General features: G+C 48.8%; 2 protein-coding genes across 4 annotated transcripts in view; one reads left to right on the top strand and one right to left on the bottom strand.

Annotated features, from left to right (window-relative positions):
• The window catches only part of Ephx1 (epoxide hydrolase 1), a 35,654-nt gene extending 22,877 nt beyond the window's left edge, over positions 1–12,777 (top strand). For both annotated transcript variants that reach the window (XM_015483593.2, XM_015483592.2), the window contains exons 4-9: positions 3,797–4,024; positions 4,558–4,687; positions 5,235–5,443; positions 7,485–7,593; positions 11,831–11,953; positions 12,385–12,777. In XM_015483593.2, coding sequence (XP_015339079.1) covers positions 3,797–4,024; positions 4,558–4,687; positions 5,235–5,443; positions 7,485–7,593; positions 11,831–11,953; positions 12,385–12,586 — 1,001 coding nt within the window. In that variant the 3' untranslated portion in view covers positions 12,587–12,777. The remainder of the gene's footprint in view (positions 1–3,796; positions 4,025–4,557; positions 4,688–5,234; positions 5,444–7,484; positions 7,594–11,830; positions 11,954–12,384) is intronic.
• A 719-nt stretch (positions 12,778–13,496) lies between these two features.
• Positions 13,497–23,876, bottom strand: part of Tmem63a (transmembrane protein 63A) — a 38,411-nt gene continuing 28,031 nt past the window's right edge. For both annotated transcript variants that reach the window (XM_015483591.2, XM_048809300.1), the window contains 9 exons: positions 22,343–22,449; positions 22,111–22,197; positions 21,509–21,571; positions 19,419–19,581; positions 18,188–18,293; positions 17,021–17,188; positions 16,134–16,249; positions 15,728–15,790; positions 13,497–14,482 (listed from right to left, as the gene is read on the bottom strand). In XM_015483591.2, the coding sequence (XP_015339077.1) occupies positions 14,315–14,482; positions 15,728–15,790; positions 16,134–16,249; positions 17,021–17,188; positions 18,188–18,293; positions 19,419–19,581; positions 21,509–21,571; positions 22,111–22,197; positions 22,343–22,449 (1,041 nt within the window). In that variant the 3' untranslated portion in view covers positions 13,497–14,314. The remainder of the gene's footprint in view (positions 14,483–15,727; positions 15,791–16,133; positions 16,250–17,020; positions 17,189–18,187; positions 18,294–19,418; positions 19,582–21,508; positions 21,572–22,110; positions 22,198–22,342; positions 22,450–23,876) is intronic.

The raw sequence follows: 23,876 nt of genomic DNA, 5'->3' as shown, positions 1-23,876 counted from the left end.
TCCACTGAGCCCCAGTGGCTGGAATTACAAGCAACACCATCACTGTGGCCTCTGTTTCCTTTCTGGAGGCTGCAGGCTTACCCCACCAGACCATCTCAGGGTTTCCCAGGACACCAAGGATATACAGGACAAAACCTCTCTCAGAGCACAAGGCTCTGAAGAGGGCAATTCCTGGCATTGAGTTCATCATGGACAGTGGCCCACTGTGACTAACCCCTGTGCAGTTCTGGCACACTTCCTAGGGCTGGCAGCCTATTTTTGGCCTGGTCCTTGCAGGATGGAGTCCTTCCCCTGGGACTGAGTTTTTCTTACCCCACCTCCATAGCACCAGCTGATGGCTTTGGTCCTCAGGCCCAGCAAACCTTCAGCTCATCTCTTTCCCTGGGCTTCCCAGGTTGGGGCTGGTTCAGGAAGGTCCTGTGTCAATCTCTGTTTGCTGCGTTCTTCTCCATGATGCTGGACCTTTTCAGGGTCCTCTCTGACCCTTGTGCTCCTGGCAGTTCATAGCTTCACCTGTGACCTCTACTCCAGTGTTCTGTCCACATTCCCACTGGCTGCGCTGTTCTTGCCACTTACCTTCTAATTCTGTGATGAACTTTCACATCCAACCCATGTGTGGGGCCTCCTGTGGCAGGAGAACATTGTCTATTCCCAGACAACCTGAGGGTTTGCTGGGCATCAGTTGCTCCTGGGGAAACTCAACTCCATCGTGTCCAGAGAGGAGGAAAGAATTGTCCAAGACAAAAATGAAGGGCCACAATCCAGCTCTGTAGACTTCTAGCCTGTCCCTTTTCCTTTACCCTACCCACTATCCAGTGGGCTGGAACCCTCTGGCTACAGTGCCCTCCACCCAAGCCCTCCCCTCCTGAGCACAGCTCAGCTCAGCTCCTGGATTCTGACCCGGCAACCCTATCATAGAGCATCCCATGGGTATCAGAGACCTGCAGGAAACCCAGAGAGAGCATTTCCTTCCACAAAAAGAAAAAAAAAAAAAAGATCACAAAAAAATCCCCAATACTATGTTATATACTTCAAAATCTGTTATGACAGTAATCTCATATTGTGTTCTTACCACAGTAAAATTTTGTGGGTTAGGGGGAGCACTTGCCTAGCATGTATAGTGTGTAGAGCTCTGGGTTCCATTCCCATCATTAAATAAAAAAAAAAAATTAACAAAGAAAATCTGAATTGGGATGTTCAGATGCCTACTGTAATTCCTGCTACTTGAAAGACTGAGGCTGGAAGATCACAAGTTGGAGGCCAGTCCTGGCAACTTAGGGAGACCCTGTCTCAAAAAAATAATAATAAAATAAAAAGGGCTGGGAATGTAGTAAGAATGCCCTTGGGTTTGATCCCCAGCACTGCAAACAAACAAACAAACTAAACTAAAATGCTAAGGAGATCTGAATAAGTATGGACTTCAATTAATAATGTATTATTGACTATAAGGCATGTTAAATAAATTACCATATTAATGTAATATGTCAAGAATAGGGAAGACTGAATCCCACAGCTTGGGAGACTGAGGCAGGAGGATCACAAGTTTGAGGTCAGCCTCAGCAACTTAGTGAGGCCCTAAGCAACTTAGCAAGACTCTGTCTCAAAATAAAAAACAAAAATCGAAAAAAGCTGGGGAATGTGGCTCAGTGGTAAAGCACCCCTGGTTCAACACCCAGTACCAAAAAAAAGGGGGGGGTGTAATCTGGGTATGGGGGCATTTTATGTTCTGCATTTTTTCAATAATTCTAAAACTATCCCAAAATAAAAAGTTTAAGAAAAATCTGGATGACAACACAATATTCTCTTCTGATACTGGGATTACATGTGATTTTCCCCCATTTGGTTTATCTGTGTTTTCTAAGTTTTCTGTAGTGGCCATGTATTGTTTGTATCATGAATTAACAGATCAGGTCATTAGCTAGACCGTGCTGTTGTCTCCACCCTCAAGGTGTAGCGAGCGTCCCTGGCACGGCAGCCACTCTGCAGTGTGTGCTATGAATGCTCAGGTGCATAGGGCCACACTCCAGGAAAAGGGCTGCTCTCCTTGGAAACATAAAGACTCAAGGTGACTCTGGGGGGATTGTAATGTACTCACCTATTCTTAGCTAGGACCACCTTCCAAGTTCACAGCATTCTACTTAAAAAGAAATTCTCCACTTAAATAAAAAGTCATGGGCTGTGTGTGTGTGTGTGTGTGTGTGTGTGTTAGTGGTAGAGCGATTGCCTAGCATGCTCGAGGCCCTGGGTTCTGTCCCCAGAAAAAAATATAAATAAATTGTACCACAGAAAAATAACGATAACAATTTTTTCTTTATTATGCCAGGGGAATAAAAAACTACTGAGCCACAAAAAAAAATCCCTTTTTTTTTTTCAGAGTCTCACTGAGTTGCTTAGGGCTTTGCTAAATTGCTGAGGCTGGCTTTGAACTCACGATCCTCCTGCCACAGCTTCCCAAGCCACTGGGATTACAGGTGTATACCACCACACCTAGAAACAATAACAATTTTTTAAAATTAAAAAATTATGTTTTATAATTGGCAAAAATAATAATAAATGTTTATGTCAATGCATATGGTAATTATGCATTGGTAATATGTACTAATTATGCACATAGTATGTGTTCATTGTAGAAGAATTAGAAATACATATAACACAATGAAGAAAATCAAAGCCTTGGTTCTACTGCTCAGGAAGAATGACTTTGTACATTTTTGGAGTTTATTCTCAGACCCTTAAATCCCTACATTCATAGTACAGACTGTCCCTGACTTATGATGGTTCCACTTAAGATTTTTAACTTTTACAATGGTGTGAAAGCAATATACATTCAGTAGAAACCATATTTTGAATTTGGATCTTTTCCCGGGCTAGTGATATGCTATACAGGCATAGTTCCCAGCCTGTCCCACAATCATGAGAGGAAGCCACTGATTCTCTACTGTGGACTGTGTTACTAAGCTAGGAGTTTAGTAGGTCATGCATATTCAATGCATTTTATTTAGTATTTATGTATTCATTGTGGTGTAGGGGATAGAACATAAATGGGCCTTGCATGTGCTAGACAATTGCTCTACTGAGCCACATCCCCAATTCTTAAGTGCATTTTAGACTAAGAAAAATTTCAGCTTAAGCTAAGTGGTACATGCCTATAATCCCAGCTACTCAGTAGAAGGCTGAGGCAGGAGAATCTCAACTTCAAGGTTAGCCTGAACAACTTAGCAGGGGCCTGTCTCAAATAAAAAAATAAAAAGAGTTCAATTCCTAGTACCATTATCAACACACACACACACACACACACACACACACACACACCAAGAAATTTTCAACTCAAGCTGAGGAACATCTTCATGAGTATACATGCATACATATAACTGTTTGGAAAAATTGGATCATGTAATGACTATGACTTGATAATTCACTTTTACCAACTAGCAATGAACTGTTTTTTATGTTAAATAAATACAAATCTTCTCCCTCTCCCCTGATTTTTAAATAAGTGAACAAATATTTATGGAGTCCCACCATAAGCTGGGAAGTGTTCTGGGGCCTGGGAACCCAGCGGTACACACAGACCCGCTCTACCCTCCCAAGCAGGCAGGCTGTGAAGTCTAAGCAAGGACATCTGCGTCGCTGGGCCATGGTGTGAAACAGTGCGTGAACAGTACGTGATGTGGGGGCGCAAAGGTGGCAGCACACACTGCCTGCGCCCTGGAGGGTGCAGAGCCTGCCTGGGTACTCTCGGGACTTCAGCCTCCCCATCTTCTCCCCTCCCTCATAATTGTGCCTCGTCCTCCAGGGCTGGACATCCACTTCATCCACGTGAAGCCCCCCCAGCTGCCTTCAGGTCGTACTCCAAAGACCTTGCTGATGGTGCACGGCTGGCCTGGCTCCTTCTACGAGTTTTATAAGATCATCCCACTCCTGACTGACCCCAAGAGCCATGGCCTGAGTGATGAGCATATTTTTGAAGTCATCTGCCCTTCTATTCCTGGCTACGGCTTCTCGGAGGCATCCTACAAGAAGGGTACGGGGTGGGAGGGGTTGCTGCTGGGGGCCATGGAATGCTCGCCTTCCAGGAGGATGAGGTGGGCCGGAGACCAGAGAGGCTGGGAAAAGAGGAGTCCAAGATGCATTTTCTTACGCTAAAGGGCCAGCAGGTCTTAGGATCTGAATCTGAGAACGTGGTGGGCCATAGGCTGGGTAGAACAGTGGTCAGCACTGTTCAGTGCTGCTCAGGGCTTGGACTCTTGGGTTCTGTGAGCTCTCCTCAGGAGCGGGTCCACATCTAGGCCCTAGATTGTTCCAGTCCAGAAGACTGACCAAGCCTCTGCAGGGTGGACCCAGAGACATCTCACAGGGGCTGTCCCAAGCCCCTTGTGCCCATACTGCCCCTGCACAGAAGTAGGCATAGGGCACACTGTCTTCTGGAACTAGAGGACTCCTCCTTGCCCCCTGTGAGTGACTCTCACCTCAACCTGGGGGGAGGTGAGCCTGAGGAACTTCACAAACCCAAGGAGTGACCTCCCTGAGACTATTCTTTTTCCCCTTCACAACCAGGCTTCAACACGGTGGCCTGTGCAAGGATCTTTTATAAGCTGATGCTGCGGCTGGGCTTCCAGAAATTCTATATTCAAGGTGGGGACTGGGGGTCCCTGATCTGCACCAACATGGCTCAGCTGGTGCCCAGGTGAGCTCTCATTCAGGTGCGTGAGCATGTGCACAGCCTCTAAAAGGATCTTTGTTCAGGGCAGGCATCTGGACTGGAGGGTGGTTCATACCAGTTCCTGCCTGGGCATAGTGTCTGAGCCTTGGGGTTCCCTCTTGCCAGGGGCCACCCAGGCAGGGATGCTTGTCGGCCCACGGGAGAGAAGACAGGTTCTGTAATCATTCTGCAGGGCATATGGGCATGTTGACCTGGACCCTCCCATTTGGTGTAACACAAAGTTGGTGACTCTGGGCCAGGTATCCAGGCAGAGACTGCCAGTGAGAGGAGGTAAAAGTGGGGGATTAGACCTTTCTTGGGGACCACGCTCTGGAGGAGCCCTGAACAGAACTCTCTAGGAACTATTTTCTTCCCCAACCCCTCTGCTCCAACACTTGTGGACACCCCAGAGGGGCAGGTGCTGAAGGAGCCTGGCACATCAGCCCTGTAGCTGTCTCTTCCTCCTCCATCTCTTCTCTCTGCCTTTTTTATACTAGCCCAGCCTCACCTGAGCCCATTTCTCTGCCCTCAGACACGTGAAAGGCCTGCACTTGAACATGGCTTTTGTTGCAAGAAATCTCTCCAACCTGACCCTTTTGTTGGGAAAGCGTTTCGCAGGATTTTTGGGCTTCACTGAGAGAGATGTGGAGTTGCTGTTTCCTTGGAAGGACAAGGTTTTCTATAACATCATGAGGGAGAGCGGCTACCTACACATCCAGGCCACCAAGCCAGACACCGTGGGTGAGCACACCGGGGCAGGGGGACCTCACTACCCCCAGGATGAAAACCCCTTATAAGGAACTAAGAGCTAGTTTTGTTATTGTTGTTTGGGGGATGGGTTGGGTGTTTTGTTTGTTTGCAGTGCTAGGGATGGGACCCAGGGCCTCAGGCATGCTAGGCAAACAGTCTGGCACCGAGTCATGACCTCAGCCCTTCTCAGAACTCTTTAGACCTTTAACCTGGATTTCCCCATAGAACTGAAACGTTTATGTATCATCATCAGATTCCCAAGATAATCCAAACTCTGTGTGGTTCACTCAATGTTGGTTAGTAGCTTTAAAGCCCCCCACCCCCTGCCCCTGAGGCTAAGTCCTGTCATAAGAAGCAGAGGGGCCTTGGCAGCTCTAGAGCTATTGGAAAAGGGTATAGGGGGCCCACACTCTGGGGGAAAATTCACCCTAATAGTGAGGGGTGGACCCAGCAACCATTTCTGCCACTAGGGCCCTGTTACGGGATACTTTTCTGAAAAGCAAAAAAATTATGATTCTCATGCAAATGTAAAATGAACATGTGTCCAAAATTGTATTTAACTCAGTTTCTAAAGGAACTAGTAAAATGTTAAAACAACAATAGGGGCTGGGGAGATAGCTCAGTCGGTAGATCGCTTGCCTCTCACACACAAGGCCCTGGGTTCGGAGTGATAATTAAATGTCCACCGGACAAAATTTACTTGCTTTTCTATGAACAAAAACGATTTGCATCATTCTCACTGTTCCGTAATGGCAGGGCTTGCCTAGCACATGTGAGGTACTAGGTTCAATCCTTAGCACCACCTTAAAAACAAATAAATAAAGGCATGTTGTCCATCTACAATTACAAAAATCTTTTTTTAATTTTGAAGATCACAAAAAAACATAAGACAGAAGACAATCAATCACCTGTAAGCACTCTTCCTCCCTCCCCCTTTCCTTCAGAAGAGCTTTGCTAACATTTCAGTTGATGAATGTTCACAAGCCACTACACTCATATGCCCCACATGACCAGACACCGGTGGTGATCTCTTGCAGGCACTGTCCCCACCAAGGATGGCCTCCCTCCTGACTTTCAATCACATTCTTGATAGTTTGGCTTTGCCTGTTCTCACTCTTCCTAAGAATGGAACCATAGAACATGTCTCACGGGAGTCTGGCTTCTTTTGTTCAATATGGTGTTTGTGAGGTTATTTATGGTATTATCCCAGACATTTTTTTGGTGCTGAAGAGCAAACCCAGGGCCTTGCACATGCCAAGAACATACTCTACCAGTGTGAGTTCCACTCCTGGTGCCCTCAGCTTTTTTTTAACATTTTTTGGGGGGCTGAGGGGGAGTACTGAAAATTGAACCCAGGGGCACTCAACTGCTGAGCCACATCCCCAGCCCTTTTTTGTATTTTATTTAGAGACAGGGTCTCACTGAGTTGCTTAGGGCCTTGCTAAGTTGCTGAGGCTGGCTTTGAACTCACAATCCTGCCTCAGCCTCCCGAGCCACTGGGATTACAGTTGTGTGCCACCGTGCCCAGACCCTCAGTTATTTTTAATTACCGCACAGGATTTTAGCTAATGGGTGTATTGATATTTATTTGTAACTGATTATCCTATTTTGGATTAAAATTTTAGGTTGTTTCTTGTTTTTCAATATCAGGGCATATGGATCCTCAAAAAACAGAAAACAAAACCCCCCAAATTTATCTCTTTAAAAACAGTGTCCTGGGCTAGGGAGTAGTATTCATCTAGCAGGCACAAGACCCTAGCTTGATCCCCAGCACTACAAGATAGTTCTCACTTGGGTATCACCAAACCCACATATAGACCCTTAAGTTTGAAGAAAGGTACACATATTCCAAACAAATCCACGTGAGATCATGGGAAGTAGGACCCCAATCTATCCCATGAAGCTGCCCAGGGTTAAGGATGTGGCATGCATAGCACTCTGTGGGGCCAGCACCATAGCTCAGTCATGATAGCCAGTGCCCTGGTGCCCAGGTACCCAGGCCTGAGTCCCTCCCTTACTCCTTCCCACCCAGGCTGTGCTCTGAATGACTCTCCGGTGGGACTGGCTGCCTACATTCTAGAGAAGTTTTCTACCTGGACCAATTCGGAATTCCGAGACCTGGAAGATGGAGGCCTGGAGAGGTGAGGTCCCCTCTATCCCCCTGACAGGGCCCTGGTCCCAGCAGCCACCTTCCTCACTCCACTCACCCTATTGGTCCTCATTTCCGGTTTTTCCATGTGGGGTTCCAGCAAGTTCCAGCTCTCTTTGGCTTCCCCACAAATCCTAACCCTGTGACCAATGTGTCCCCATTTGGGGGATGAGGAAGCATCTCGCTGCTGGCTCCAAGCCTCACAGTGGGGTGGTGAGGAACAGGATGCAGGACATACAGCCTCCTCCTGGGATGAGGAAATTGAGGGCACTGAACACTTCTTCATAGTCAAGAATAGCCCTGGGAGCCTGGCACCAGGCACTGTGTGCTGTGTGGAAGCTGATCGGGTTGGGGGCTGCAGGAGGACTAGGGGTGGGGGCAGCGTCCTGTCTCCTGGAGCCTTAGAGGCTACAGCCTTAGAGTGCGTGACTCCTCACTCCTGGCCTGACTACAACTTCAGGGTCAGCTTTGACTCACTCTCCAGGGCCCACCCTTTCTTTATTCCTTCAGTGACATACATAGCACCAGACCCAGAACTGAGGGTGGGGAATACAGAGTGAAATGAGACTGGATCTGCCTTGAGGGGCAGGGGCTCTATCTCTGCCATGCTTAGTCCTAGCACCTACAAGAATGCTGGGCTATAGTAGGTGCTCAATAAATAGGTGTTAGATGAATGAGCTCTAAAGATAATATGCAAAGGACTGTGGGAAATCAGAAAAATGAGGGTTCACTTTGTCTAAGGGGGACAGAGAGGAAGTGACTGCTAAAATATATTTGATCTGGGACTTGAAGAATGAATAGGAGTTCACTGGATGGAAGAATGAAATTCAGGTAATGAGAAAAACAATAAAATGCAAGGTACACTTGGAAAGGGTGACTTGTCCACAGGCAAGTCATTAGACAGACCTGGAGCTCATTCCTCTAAGCAGGTCCTCCAGGAGCCTCAGCAAACCCTCCCCCTGAGATCTCTTTTTCCCACCTCACACTCTGCAGGACCCAAGGGTGGATGGAGTTTCATCAGGACCACTGTGGCGGGGGGCCTGGCCTGTAGCAGGTGTGGGGCCCCACCAGACCTGGGCAGCTCCTGCAGCATCTGCCCTGGCAACAGAAACACCAAAGCTCTGAGCAGGGGACTGACAGGATGAGATCTGTGTTCTAGAAAAAAACACTAACACAGGAAATGGTGGTTGTGGTAGTTTTCAAGCTGTGATCAGAACCAAAGGGAGACAGAAGCACTCAGCACACTTGGCAAAAGCCAGTTCACAGAGTTTACATGTTTGTTTTAATTATACTATCATTGACTGGTTTTTATTTTATCATCAAAATTATATTTTAAAAGACATTCATATAGGGGCAGTGGGTGTAGCTCAGTGGTAGAGCTCGCATATGCAAAGCCCTGAATTCAATCCCCGGCACCACAAAGTTGCATATGCTGCTGGGCACGGTGGTGCATGCCTATAATCCCAGCAGCTCCAGAGGCTGAGGCAGGAGGATTGTGAGTTCAAAGCCAGCCTCAGCAATTTAGTGAGGTCCTAAGCAACGCAGTGAAACCCTGTCTCTACATAAAATATAAAAAAGGGCCAGGGATGTGGTTCCGTGATTAAGTGCCTCTGGATTCAGTTCCTGGTACCAAAAACAAAACAACAAAAAAGTGCATATAATTTCAGTGCAGCTAGTGAAGCCTAAATAGCCAGCCCTAAGTTCATTCCCCCAATCCTGCTCCATGCTGTTGCTGCTAGAGATCAGGATTTTAGAGAGGAAGTATTAAGGCCTAAGGAGAACATATTCCTGAATATGAAAATGTCTTAATATGTTCTTTATACCCAAGAAGCCCCTTGTTACACAAATTCTTCATGTTTTCCTGTTTAATATGAAGGCCTTCCTGAATGCCTCTCTTTTGCCCTCAGCCTCTCCTCCTTCCAGCTTCTAGCTTCAATAGTCAGGAGCAGGGTAGAAGTAAATTGAATATTCCTTAAAATAAATATAGTTCAGAAAGTGAAAATATAATTAACTCAGGCTGAGGCAGTAGCTCAGTGATAAATACTTGCCTAGCATGAGTAAGACCCTGGGGTTCCATCCCCAGCGACACACACACACACACACACACACTGGGTGTGGCAGTGCGTGCCTGTAATCCTAGCTACTTGGAAGACTGAGACAGAGGACTGAAAGTTCAAGGCCAGGCTGTGCAACTTAAAATTATCTCAAAAAGTATCTCAAAATAAAAAAGAAAATAAAAGGACTTGAGATGTAGCTCAATAATAAGCTGATCTAAATGGCTGAGGGAAACAAGTGAACTCAGCCAAGTGTCCCTTTGGAGTGAATTGGCTTCTAATGAATCGACTCATTGCCCTGGAGCTGAGGGCCAGGCAGGAGGCCCAGGAAGTGTTCTGTGATTCAGGGAACAACCACAGGAGCAGGGACGGAGACGGGTGGGAGTGGAGGAATGAGGGCAGCCAGGGCTTGGAGGGAACAGGGACAGGGAAGAGTCCACGAGGACCCAGGCTTCCGGCTCCATGCCAGGCCTGGAGACGCCATTTTCAGGGGAAGGGCTCAGCAGAGATGCCGAGCTCTTTCTTGCTGTGGACTTGGTTGAAAGGCAGTTACCAGAGGGTGTCCAGGTCGAGATGTTCACTTGGTAACTGAACCTGCAGATCTGGAGCGCAGGTGGGGCTGGACCCGAGGAGTTTATTCCGCTGTGTTGGTGGTGGAGTTAGTGGGTAGAGGCAGGGGGATCTCCACAGAGAAAACACAGGCCGCAGGATGCGGGGGAAAGCCTTATTGGCTACCAATGAGCGGGGAAGTAAAGAGGGAGGGAGAGAAAGAGATGGACAGATAGACCTGGGGGACAAAACCTAGTTGACAGGCCCCTACCCACAAGGCCTGGGCAGGAGGGGCAGCTTCAGGGTGCAGGATTGAGGAGGGATGAGAGGAGAAAGGGGACAGGAGCATGGAGGGAGGGCAGGTGGAGAAAGGACCTTGGGGTGACATGAGACCTTAGACAGGAGGAGGTCACTGGCAGTTGGGCCAAGGAAGCAGATGGAGGCATTCAGGAGTCCCCAAAGGCAGTCCCCTGCGACTGCCCTCTGCATTCGGCCTGCTGCCCTTGCCAAGCTAATCTGAGTGAACACCTTCTCCTCATTTTATTCTCCTCTTGAGGCTCAGTGCAGAGGTCACCTCTGAGAAGCCTGCCCTGACTTCTCCCTCCACCTGGGTAAAACTTGTCCCTATTGCCCTCCCCCACTTCTACCACAAACTTACCCCTACCTCTGTCACGGAACAGTATAGTCAATGACTTATGACTCAGTCTCCCTGCCAGGCCATACTGTCCCTCCTCCAGGAAAGGCACCCAGCCCCATGCATCTTTGGAGCCTTAGCACCTAGCACACAGTTGGTGCTCAATGAGTGAATCCTCACTGCACTCACTTGGGAGTTCCAACATTCTAGATGAATGGGCTGTCTTATTGATGGACCTGGATTTTGTAGAGTGGTTTTACTTCTGATGCTTCCACATGTTTTCCATTTAGTGGTAATCCTGTTTTTGTCAGAGGAAAAACTGGAGAACCTACAGGATAAACAAGAGTTCACCACAGTCCCGGGGCTCTCTGGTAATATGGCCGTGTCCAGAACCTGGGTCTCTTGACTCCTGGTTCATCGCCTCTAGTCAGCTGTGTGCTGGATCCTGAGGAAAACTCAGAGGTCCGGCCTCTTCCTGCCTCCAGGGGCTCCAAGTCCAGACAGCACCCAATGAATACAGAAGTCCCTCAGGATTCTGGGAAGTGAGAAATTCATTGCCCTAGAGAACCCTGGATCCTTGGAACTGGGCTTTCTGGAGAGTGGAATTGGCAGAGTCCACTGTGGGAGAGCTGAGACAGGCAAGACAGGGGCACGGGCTGTGGAATGTGTATCCTGCCTTGGGTCTGGATTTTCCTCCTAGCAGTAAAACAGATAATAATACTACCTACATCACATGAGTGATTGAGCAATCAATGGATTAGACACACACTCTTCCTTGTCATTAGCACTCTGCATCAAGGGTCCTCACAATAGCTGGTGACCCTGGACCAAGCCTGCCTGTGGCAGGGGATAATGTTACCTACCTTGAAATGACATCTGAGGGGGAAAGCCAGGGGGCTTGGCTCATGCCTACAGCTGAATGTAGCAGGGCTTTGCTTTTTATACAACTACATTTGGTACCAAGAGTGGACCTTCATGTTCTGCTTCCCCAGGAAGTTCTCTCTGAATGATCTGCTGACCAACATCATGCTCTACTGGACGACAAAGACCATTGTCTCCTCCCAGCGCTTCTACAAGGAGAACCTGGGTCAGGGCATGAACCAAAAGCATGAGAGGTGAGCCTGGCTGAGCTGGGAGTAGGAGTCTCTGAGGCTGGGAACAGGGAGTTGGCCTGGTTTTTAACTCAAGCAGGGGGAAGTGGGGGGGGGGGCATAAAATAAGTGTAGCTGAGGGAACCCCAGGCCTAGCCCCCAGATGTCCCTCAGGGCCTACCCCCTGGCCCATATGCAGACCCTCAGGTGGCAACAAAGGGAAAGGCAAACAACATGAGGCCTTAGAGGCTGTCCCATGCCCCTGCCTGGGTGGCCTCATAGAAAACACAGGGTCCTTAGTTAGTTGGAATTGAGGGGTGTCGTGGGAGGGTGGTTAAAACCTTGGGTCTTTCTTTATGACTCCATGTGGGCTTGCTGAGCCCTCCTCCCGTGCCCTTAGGGCCCAGAGAGTGCACACCACAGGCTCACCCCTCTTGGAATCTGTGTTCTTCTAGGATGAAGGTCTTCGTGCCCACCGGCTTTGCTGCCTTCCCTTGTGAGATCCTGCATGTTCCAGAAAAGTGGCTGAAATCCAAGTTCCCCAAACTCATTTCTTATTCCTACATGGCGGCAGGAGGCCACTTCGCTGCCTTTGAGGAGCCAAAGCTGCTCGCCCAGGACATCCGCAAGTTTGTTACACTGGTAGAGCAACAGTGACACCTGTGGGGACTGACCGTGGCCTCAGAAGCAGCCCTGGCTCCCCAGTCTTGTCTTGAAGAAGATGCCCCTTTTCTGAAGATGGGGCTTGCTTTTGTCCCCTGCCCTCTCTGGGAGCCCAGCTTACCCCTCCATTCTCATCCACACCCACTGTACAACATGGCTTTCATAATAAATGATTTTACTTCTAAGAGTGGCTGGAACCAAACAGCACGCCTGGAGCGCCCCTTTTAGAGGAGAGCCCGTGGGTCCACATTTGTACAGAGAAGGGCCCCCCTTGCGGCCCTCTGCTGCCCCTCCTCACTCATAAGGGTAGGAGAAGCTTTGTGGGGCCAAGGTCACTGGCCAGGACTACCCTGTAGGAGGCAGCCCCAAAGGACAGGTGGTGCTACCCTAGCCCCTCTCAGGATCAATGTCACTCAGCAGAGGCGTGCCTGAGGGGCTCAGTGTGAGATGACATGGAAAGCCCAGGCCTGGCAGGGACCGTGGGCCAGCGCAGGTGGCGCCTACAGAGCGCCACTGGACTAGAGGAAGCCTTTGTGCACCGAAACTGCCCCACTCACAGGGCCCTCGGCAGCGCCCCTGGCCTCTGCTGCATCTTGCCAAGCCCTTGTGCCTCTGGCGCCCTCTGGAGGCAGCAGGGAGGAGGTGTCTGGGCAAAAGTTCAGACGGGTCCCAGCCCCCAGATCCTGAAGGAAGGAAAAAGACAAGGTGCTGCCAGTACTTCCTGCTGGGGTCGCAGCTCAAGGGCAGCAGATAGTCCTGCATCCAGCCCAGACACCTCCTCCACTCCTCTCTACTTAACCACACTGGCCTCCCTTGGCTCCAAGAAAGACCTGAGCACTGCCCCTACCCATCTTGAGCCTGGAGGGAGCCGCCCTGGAGTGAACCCCACACACTTGACCGGATCTCACCAACCTAGCCCGGCGGGCACTTTATTAGTGACCCTCATTTTCTCTGCCTTTCTCCCCAATCTTATCTTGAAGAAGATGCCCCTTTTTTGAAGAAGGGGCTCACCTCTGTCCCCTGATCCTCATCATCTCTCCCTTACCGAGTCACAGAATCTCTGGCAACATGATAAAAACCTGCACAGCTGGCAGGAGCCTGCTGCAGCCGGTACTGCTGCTCCTACCCCAGCTCCCCCAGCTCACTTCAGGAGCAGCCTGGAGGGCTGCCTGGCTAGGGCCAGCGGGGTGCTGGACTCCCCTCTAGGTTTCATCTCAGACATGATTGCTGCAGGCTTTCTGGTCACTAGTCATCCATGAGCCTGTAGAGGGACAGGCTGTGTTGGGTACTCAGAGAGACAATTTCTCCTTCTCATCCAACATAATCTTTGCTGGGGAACAAAATTCCAGCACATGATCTTGGCTATAAACCACTGGGACTGCTAGAGCTGGAAGCTTGCTCAGGAGGTGGCTGGGAATAGAAATGTGCAGAATCACAGGTGAGCAAATGAGGGTGGAGAGCCACAGCTGTTCCCCACACTTCTGCTGTGAGCAGAAAAAAAGAGGACCCACTTGATGGCTCTTAACCTGGCCGCCCCAACCCTTCCCCCTCAGCTAAGGGCCTGAGTCCCAGACCCTTCTGGTTCTATATTTTCAGAACAATGGGGCTTAAAACAGATGGAAAGAAGTCCTGAACTTGGTAGGGGTTGGAGTCAATCTGCTTTTCCACCTGAGTCTTCTCTGGGGCTCCTGAGCCTGGCCCAGACCAGCAGCTTGCCCACCCTCAGGCCTCCTGGTAGGCAGAGACCACACTGTCCGCAGGGCTCTGGGCTAAGTGCTGTCCAGGGAGAGTCCCGCTGATGTTATGGATGGCGCCATAGGTCTGTTGCTGCTGCGGGGACAGGGCTGTCCTCTCCGAGGCCAAACCATTCAGAATCCGGGGCACATAGGGCTGTCAACAGATAGGGGAATTAGTGTCTGGGTGGTGGCAGGCATGAGATTCCATACCCATTCCCCTAGGGCCCCTCCTTCCAGCTGAAGGACCCATGCAAAGAAATAACAGCATCACCTTAGGACATCAGGGCACAAAATATGCCAATTGCAGAATTTCCCAGCAGCCAGGGCAAAACAGAAAACACAACCAATGACACAGTTCTCATGATCATATAGAAGGAAGCACAACAGAAAAGTTTCCTTCATTTCTCAGAAGAAACAACTTCCTAGCAATGGATTCTAGGAGAACTTTCACTTTATAGAGGAAACAAGTCTTTCTACCGAGGCAAGTCCGTAGAAATTATGCATCCTCCCCACTCCAGGCTCCAGCCCACCCCCAATACCATCCTGCCCCACCCCTCCCCAGACCCAGGCTAAGAATGAAGCATTTACACCCTCCCACTGCCCTGCTTTCCCCTTGCCTGGCTTGCACAGCCACAGGTGTCTCTGGGTAATGAATCTCTCTGAAGACCTTTTCCTCTGGGGCTTGTCCAAGGACAGACACTGATAAGAGTGCCTGACATAGAGGAGGCAGACACTGGAAAGAACACTGCTAATGAGATCAGCCACCACCTTGGCCTCACATATGTCAGGATGACCAGCAGTCACAGCTGTGGCATCCTGTGGCTTTGGGATCTTGCCTCACTCTGAGAGGAGGACACTGGAGACCAGAGGCAGGGTGAACTGGCCCAGTAAGAGTCCTGGTATCTTTTGAGCATTATGCCTCACTCTGAGGCAGGTGCATCATCCATTTGTTGAACTCAAGGGGGGACTACATTGACACCTCTTGGTGCCTAGTGGAGGACCACACAGGTGGGTGAATGACTGGTGGTAAAGCTTCGTCCAACCACAGGGCTCCTGATGGCGTTCACTATGCCCCAGACTCATCAGACATTAGATATGCAGAGAGGAAAAGTGAGCACGGAACTGAACCTAGGGGGATGGGCAAACATCCGCCAAGACCAATTATCTTCCCAGTGACTGATGTGGCTTCAGATATGCAGGTTAAAATATCCAGAGGGACTAGGGATTCTTTCTCCATTCACATTAATTCCGAAACTTGCCTGCCGTGTGATCAAGGGATTTCTATCCTAACAAGAGACGATCAAAGCACATCAGCCAGAACCTGTCTGAAGGGAACCTCTACCACCAGAGTGAGAGAGCAACAAGCACTCAGGGGTAAAGATAGATAAAGACAGCTTACTGTGAATGGTAGGGGCACTTGGGCCTCCGTCTCACTTCCTTTGTCACTTGATGATTCTTCTGTCTGCAGATAACAGCAAAGATGCACAATGATAAACAAAACGGATCTCCCTGAACTAGCCCCTCCAAACCAACCTCCAAACAAATGACTATTAACATGCAGAATAACAGTACCCCCTGGCACCAGGCTCCCAGCAGCCCAGCCCCAAGTGGGATAGGGTGTGGGTGCTGGGAGCAGAGATGAGGGAAAGGAGGGAAGCTTCACATCACACCCAACTACCCACGCCTTTCCAAGGAATAAATACAATCTGGAGAAGGCTGTTGCTGTGTGGATATGGAAGGGGTGGAGGGGAACCCGCGGTCTTCTCCAGCATCCTCGCTGGGCAGCAGAGGAGGGGGCCCTGTACCTTGTAGTTCAGAGGGCTGAAGTGCTTGAAACATCCAAAGCAAGTGTAGGCCAGGCAGACCAGGATGGTGAGCAGCACAACCAGGAAGGCGAACAAGGTGGCAGGGGCCTTCAGACCTGGGGACAGAGATGCCAGCCTTGGAGGAAGGGGTGGAGGCCACACCTGGTGCAGGAATTGTGTGTGAATTCTCCCTATCTTCACCCCACCCCACACTCCAGCAGGTAGAATGGTGTTCTCACACAGCCAGGAGCACAGAGAGTGATCCGTGGAATGGTGACCATTATCCCTGGTCAGATTTCAGGCACTGGGAGGCCAAGTCAATGGCCATTTACAGCGTCCTTGCTGGGACAGTTCCCTCCAGTCTCTGGGAGAGACAACCCTGGGCTAGGTAGGATGGAGGCTCTCCCAGCCTGACTGTGGCAGAGTCACATGTCTTCTTTTTCTTTTTCCTGAAAGGGTCAGTTTTCCCTCCAGCATGCCCCATCTCCTCTGTTTTATAAGTTGTGAGGACCTGGACTCCTCCACAACACCCAAGCAATCTGGACCAGTTTTCCCATACCCTTGAGTTCAGTGCCACCAGAATTGATAAAGGGAATGTCTTCTCCCTAAGGAGGTCTGAGGCAACTGACCAGGCCTTCAGGAGGTTATACCCGAGCTTCAGCTAGCTCAGAGGCTAGGTTAACACCACATTCTAATTGGATAACCAACCTAGCCTCCCCCTGGGGCACCACATTCTGATTGGATGCCCAACCAGCCTCACCCTGGGGCACCATGTTCTGATTGGACACCAAGTTGATACCATTAAAGCAGCAAGGGATCTGATAGGCTAGAGGGATGCAGGAATATGAGGCCAAGGGCTGGGGCCCCAGGTCAGAAAGGCCACTCACCCAGGCGCAGGAAGGAGAAGAAGAAGAGCCAGAAGAGGCAGAGGATGGGAGCAGCCAAGGCCTGGTTCACTGCAGCAAAGTGGATCCTCTTCTCCAGCTTGGCGGGAAGGTAAGCGAAGTAGAGGTTGTGTCGATCCACCATGTGCTTGAGCAGAATGTAGATGAGGCCTGCAGAGGTGGGGCTGTGAGCTGGAGTCCCTGCTAGGCCCCAAGGGCATCTCTGTCCCTTTCCTCAGGATAGCAATTTTTGGCATGGAGAAGTGATCAGGCTGCTGATCTATGGCTTAAACCTGAAATTAGGCAAAATGTGCAACCTACCTGCTGGTTCTCTATTTCTCTCCTTTTCTGCATCTTTCCTCACTTTCTCCTGACCCCCAAAGAATGGCAATGTCTGTGATTCTGTCCCCATGGAACAATGAAATTCTAGAATCATCTTGGGAAAGGCTGTTTCACATGGAGATGCCTGGCCTCAATCTTCCTGGCCTCGATCTTCCTGGCCTCAGTCTTCCTGGCCCTCCCATACTGAACCCCCATACTTCAGCACCCCATGCCCTCCTGCATCCTCACAGTCTACAGATGCCCAAAGATCGTACTCCGAGGGGAGGACACAGAAGGTGGGTGCTACCTTTCCTACCTGCCAAGTTCTGTTTTTTGTTTGTTTTGCAGTACTGGGCATAGAACCTAGGGCACTGGACATGCTAGGCATGCATCCTGCTAATGAGCTACACCCCCAATCCCTCTTGGTTGATTCTTTAGCAGTAAGTAACACAATGCAGTAATAACCAAAGTTCTCACTTTGGAGATAAGGTTGTAGCTCTTTGTAGAGCAGGTCTTTGCATGCACAAGGCCCTGAGTTCCATCCCCAGGGGAGTAAAAAAAAAAAAAAAAATCAACCAAGAATAATATGGTCTGCTAGCCAGAGAACCTCACACCGGGACAAGTATACTAAGGGATTTATTTCATAGCTAGGAGGCCAGTGGAAGGAATTTATTTAAAGATAAAATGAAATTTGGTGTCCCATGTGGTTCCTTGGCAGCTTTGGGTTCTAATGGCTATAAGAGGTCCCATTGTGTCTGGGATCCACAATGTCCTGGTGATGACTTTCTCTAGGAGGCTTGGTGGAATCAGCTGCCCACATACCCTGGAACAGGCCCCAGGGCCACTTACCAAATGGCACGATGATGGGGCAGGTGATGCTGTAGGCCATGATGACAGTGAAGACGCACAGCATCCACGCATACATGGCTCCAAACTCATACTCGAAGGCCTGGTTCTGGGAGGAAGAGGTGGTAAGGAGCTCATGACACCGCTCGGTGCAGTCCAAGCGGTGGCCTAAGCTGGGTTAGGGAGGACTTGGAAAATTGCTGGGAGCCATTAGCCAAGTAGGTATGACAATTTCCTTGCCAGCGTACCCCATGTTGCTGACATTTTGCAGTGACATTGAATGTAGTTGACCTTGCTCAAGGACCAGGGCAGATTAGGGTGTTCCCGGTTTAACATAATCGGGTTTAGGGCGTTCCCAGTTTAGGTTCCAGGTTTAAGGTTTAAGATTATTCCTGCTGGGAATAGGGCGTATCCTGCTGCCTAAGTTCCCCTTGAGTTCTCACGGGATTCAGACAGTATATTTTGGGAGACAGATGCCCAGAGAGGTGAATTTTGGAGAGAACGTGGATTTTGGGCAGAGAACGTGGATTTCCCCAGAACGTGTTTGTAGACGGCTGGTGTGAGTTCGGGAATAAAGAGTTGCTGTTTGAATCTACAAGCTGTGTGGTGGCTCGTGATTTTGTGCCCAGCCAGACTGCGGCAGAAAATAGGAGACTTCTGGAAGTCTTTGCTATCCCTCCCCAAGCCTGATCCAGTTTCTCTTGTGGTGCTGGGATCAAATGCAGGCCTTATACTTGCTAAGCAGGAGCTCTATCACTGAGCTATATCCCCAGCCCAGGAATTTGTGGATTTTAGTTGTTTGTATGTATGTATATGAGACCAAACTGGTTAAAATGTAAAAATCCTTGCCAGGCGTGGTGGTACACACTTGAAATCCCAGTGACTTGGGAGGCTAAGACAGGAGGATCACAAATTTGAGGCCAGCCTCATCAACTTAGGAAGTCATTTCAAAATAAAAAGGTCTGGGGGTATAGCTCAGTGGTAAAGCTCTCCCCTACTCCCCAACCTAAATTTAAACCCTAGTACAAAAAGGAAAAAAAAAAATCCCAAAGTTCTCTCCTCTAGCCCATAGAGAGGAATCTAAATGGTGACATTCCAGGTTCCAAAGCAGCTTCTGGCAGAAGTGGCCCTGGATGAGGTTTGAGAAGCCTTTGGCCCAGCACTTAGCACTAGTAGGTGGCCAGGTAAATCCAGGTCGGGGGCTCTAGCAAGGGAGTCAGAGAGGGGATGGTACCTGCTTGACATTCCGGCGGTCAGCGGCTGTCTTGGCCATGATCATGCGGAAGGTGTAGAGGATGAGGCCCGGCAGCCGCAGCAGTTCCATGCCGTTGCCGATGAAGGCTGAGGCAATGATGTAGTTCACAAAGAAGGCACCCTGGTCCGGCAGGAAGACGCACCTGGGGAACCCAGCGGGGTCTGTAAGCTGGGAGCCAGGGAGCCTCCTTCCCACCAGAGGGAGAGGCAGGAGCCCCTTGGAGGGCTTCAGCCTCATTCTCTCATTCGGCATGTGTTTGTGGAGCACATCTGTGTGCCAGGCGTGGAACTGAAGCTTAGCCTTCCGCTCTGCTGTCCTTGCATTTACGTGCCGTCTGGGGGATACACACAAATGTCCAAATATACTGTATGCCGGGCAAGTGCTCCAGGGGAACTCAAGCAGGGCGGGATGTCCACGATGTTAGCAGGGTGGTGAGAGAGGCCTCTCTAAGGAGCCCACACTTTCCAAGGAGGTGTGTGCCTGGCATTTCCAAGGAACAGCACAAGGGTGGGGGACCAAGCAGACAGCTACTACTGTCATCCTCCCAGCTGTGGTGCTGGGAGGAGAGAGATATGGTCCTGGGATTCTGGATCTATCTTAGAGATAGATAGACTGGGTGTGGTGTGAGAAAGAAAGGATATAAGGTGAACTCCAAGGTTTTTTGCTGCAGAAACTAGAAAGACATTATGGAAGGGGGGGGGGGGAACTGTGGGAGGGCAGATTTGGGAATAAAAAATCAAGCATTTGGTTTTGGGAAAATAAAATCTGCAATGTCCAGCAGAGCTCCAGATGGAGTTGAGATAGGGATTGGGATTTGGATAGAAGAGTCTGCAGGTGCAGTGTAGACTGATTAATCTGCTCTCTGAGTGTGTGTGCTGCGAGCCTCTGCGTGATGCTAAGCCACCCTGCATCGGAGTTACATCCCCAGTAGCACTGAAGTCAGGGATGCACTTGGGGTCACCTAGAGGGGGACTATGGATAGAGAACCAAGTGTGAGCCCTCAGGTAGCTAATGTCTAGGTTAAGGAGACTTGAAGGAGCTAGGAAGGAGCCGCCACTGGACAGGATTGCTGAGAGCGGAGGCCCAGAGCTGAGTGAAGATAGCATTTCAAGGGAAGGGAGTTTCAATCAAATGTGTCAGATGTTGCTGATAAATCACAGAAGATAGGAACTAAGAGTTGGCCATTGAATTTGGCAATCTGGAAGTCACTGTCAACTAGACAAGAGCTAGGTGGGTACAGGCCTGGCTGCCAGCTCCCGAATCATTGCCCTACCCAGAAAAACTCACTTAAAATAATTAGCCCCTTCCTTACAGGTAGGTTCACCAGTTTGCCCTGCAAACATACCCTTGGAAGAGTTAATCCCAGGCCTCTGGGCCTATATTTAGCCCCAAAGTACAATGCAATAGAGGCTGGGCTTAAATCCCAACTCTGTCTAATTAGCTGGGTAACCTTAAATGAGTTAATCAAAATCTCTGCGTTTCAGTCTTCTCATCTGTAAAATGGAGATAATAACAATACGTACCTCATAGCTTGTTATACACGTTAAATGAGAAAAAGATGTATAAAGGATTTAGCATAGCACTTTTGTAATTAACATTATTGTTCAGTGGGTGTAGTATAGGTTAACAATACTAATAAGACACACATCAGCCATAAATTGAACCCCATTTTCCCAACAAAAATAATCCCCAGACCAGACAGTCTCTCCGGCTGCTGTGCTTAATTATTATCCTCCTTCCTTGCTCCCTGGCACCACAGAGACCCAGCAGTTCCTTTTCCCTGAGCGGCTCTGTGCTCAGTAAGTAAGATTCAAATAATAGAAATGACTGTTGCTGAGTTTTGGCCTAAAAGATTAATCACATTTCTGCAAGGGTAGCACAAAGTGGGTCAGTTCCCCTGGTGTGTACCAGGCACCTGGCAGGGGTACTTATAATGCCCCAGGCCCTACCGTTGCAGGTAGCAAGATGCCTGACTACCACCCCAGCCCTTCTACTGTGGCCCCAGACCGAGAACCTGTGGACCTGGACCCAGGACGGTGGTTCCAGAACTCCATCTGTCTGATACTTACTCCAATCTGATAGAGGTCTCAGAGGAAGTTTTGTCAAAGAGCCACCGGAAGAAAAAATCCAAACTGAAACACAAATGAATCTCAGTTTATTTATTTTATTTTTTGTAGTGCTGGGGATGGAACCCAGAGTCTCACACATGCTCTGCAACTGAACCACTGGGCTACCCACCCCCAGCCCCTAAGAGTTTATTTCTAACACTCCATGTGACCACGATATATTTTCATCTTGTTCCACTCTAAAAACAGGCCAGATCTTAAGATCTACCTTTGTTCTCTACAATGCCACTTACTACAATGTGACTCTTTGGGGCTTTTTAACTGAAATTTCCCTCCCTCCTTAAGATAATCACAGCTCTGATTAGACCCTCCCTAAGAAGAAGTCCCTAATAAGTTCTGTGTGCAGACTTTTTTTTTTTTTTAAGGAAGATGAGATTTTCAGGAGAATCAATTAATCAGTACAACTGGAACCCAAGTAAACAGCACAGGCTTAAAAGTTGTTAGGGAGTTGCATCTGCTCCAAAACCATTCACATTCTCCTTGGGGCAAGCCTTCCCAGAGGTGGCCCTAATTCTGAATTTAGGACAGGAGGCAGAGGTGTATACCTGGTGAGGCCCAGGGAGGGCAGAATCAGCACCATGAAGATCAAGAATATGTAGACCTTGGTCATCATGATCCGGTTTTCCCCTGACCTGCAGGAAGTCAGAGATGAGTATTTATGGTCCCCCAAAAGCTCCAGGTGCTCCCAACTAAGGCCCTGCTATGTGCCCATTGCCCTGGCTTGGAGTGTCAGAGACGTCCTTTTTAGTGGGGGGACGTTGAGGCTCGGGCACTCACTTGGTCCAGTGAGACTCCAGCAGCGTAGAGTAGTAGACAATGGATGGGAGCAGGGCCGAGAAGGACCAGAGGAGGAGTGTTGGGAAGAATTGGCTGACAATCGGGTTCTGGAAGACAAAGTCCATAGCAGAGAGAGTTGGAGGGGCTCTGGGCCACAGGAGCTGACCCAAGGGCATGGTGGCTCAGTGGACTCTTGGGGCAGAGTCTTGGTCATCCTCCAGAATCAATGTTGTGCTGGGTACAGGGTAGACAGTTCTCAAATATTGATCAAATAAACAATAATAGCCCCTTATGATTCTATAGCTCTTTATAGCAAAGAAGGCAATTTCACACATAACAGAACTCCATTTATCTGATGGACAACATCTCTGTTCCCTATAGAAAATGAATGGCTGATGCTAAGGAAGACCAAAGCTTGAGGCCAGGGCCCCTCTCCAGTTGGCCTTCCCATTCAGCTCCCACTGGTCCAACTGCAGCTTACCAGGACGCTGTGCTGTTTGATCCCAATCCTGTTATGCTGGTTATACTTGTTATTGTCATTATATGACTTAACTTATTATTTTCACTGATTAAATGGACATAAAAATAGGAAGAAATTCTCTTTGGATACTAAACTAGGGCTGAGAGTGCAGTTCAATGGCAGAGTATTTGCCATCGCTCATTTGAGGCCCTGGTTTCCATCCCCAGCACCTTGAAAAACAAATAAACCAACCAATGAAAGAAAGGGAGAGGAAGAATGAATAAATGAACTAAGCTGGATATTTTGAAAAGATTTATAAAGACAATTTCTTAAAAGTGCTGTTGAATCAGATAAGAGTAAATTAACTGTAAAAGACCAAGGGATATGAAATCTAGAAGGTTTTATACTTGGAATGGCTTTGCAAGTATCTTTTAAGTCCTTGCTTTGCTTTATTTATCTATTTTTAGGTGCTGGGGTTAGAACCAGGTCCTTGCACATGCTAAGTACTTGCTCTACCACTGAGCTTTGTCACCAGACTAAATTCTTACTGTATTTTAAAGAAACCCAAGCTGGAATCACAAATGATGAAATAAGAGTGCAATTTATGTAAAATAGACAAAGAGGAACCCAACCCAGCAAATCCATCTTCAAAAGAACAGATCTTGTCCCTATAAAAGATTACCAAAGGCAATAAGCATTTACCTGCTGTAAATCTAAATCAAACTGCTGGATGTATACCTAGGTAGCCTTTTATCACATGTCAGATAAGAACTCCAACCACACACCAGCTCGCTGGATCATCATCACAACCTGAGCATTCTATGGCAGGTATTCCAACCCCAGCTCCTGGGTGAAACACTCAGGATCAGAATTCATTACCCAGGGATGATTAGCCCAGTGGAATTGGAAAAAAGAAAAGAAAAAAGATCCAGGTAGATATTTTAGCAAAGTTAAGTATGGGAAAATTGTTTCTCAATAGATATCTATTTAGAGGGTGTTCAGGCTGTTATTCTAATGATTCTTCTTTGCTTTTTGTTTTGTTTTGTTTTTGAAACATGATCTCACTAAGTTGCT

This window comes from Marmota marmota, unplaced genomic scaffold (genome assembly GCF_001458135.2).
Source record: "Marmota marmota marmota unplaced genomic scaffold, marMar, whole genome shotgun sequence".
In the NCBI taxonomy this organism is placed as follows: domain Eukaryota; kingdom Metazoa; phylum Chordata; class Mammalia; order Rodentia; family Sciuridae; genus Marmota; species Marmota marmota.
This window is presented reverse-complemented; position numbering and strand designations above follow the sequence as displayed.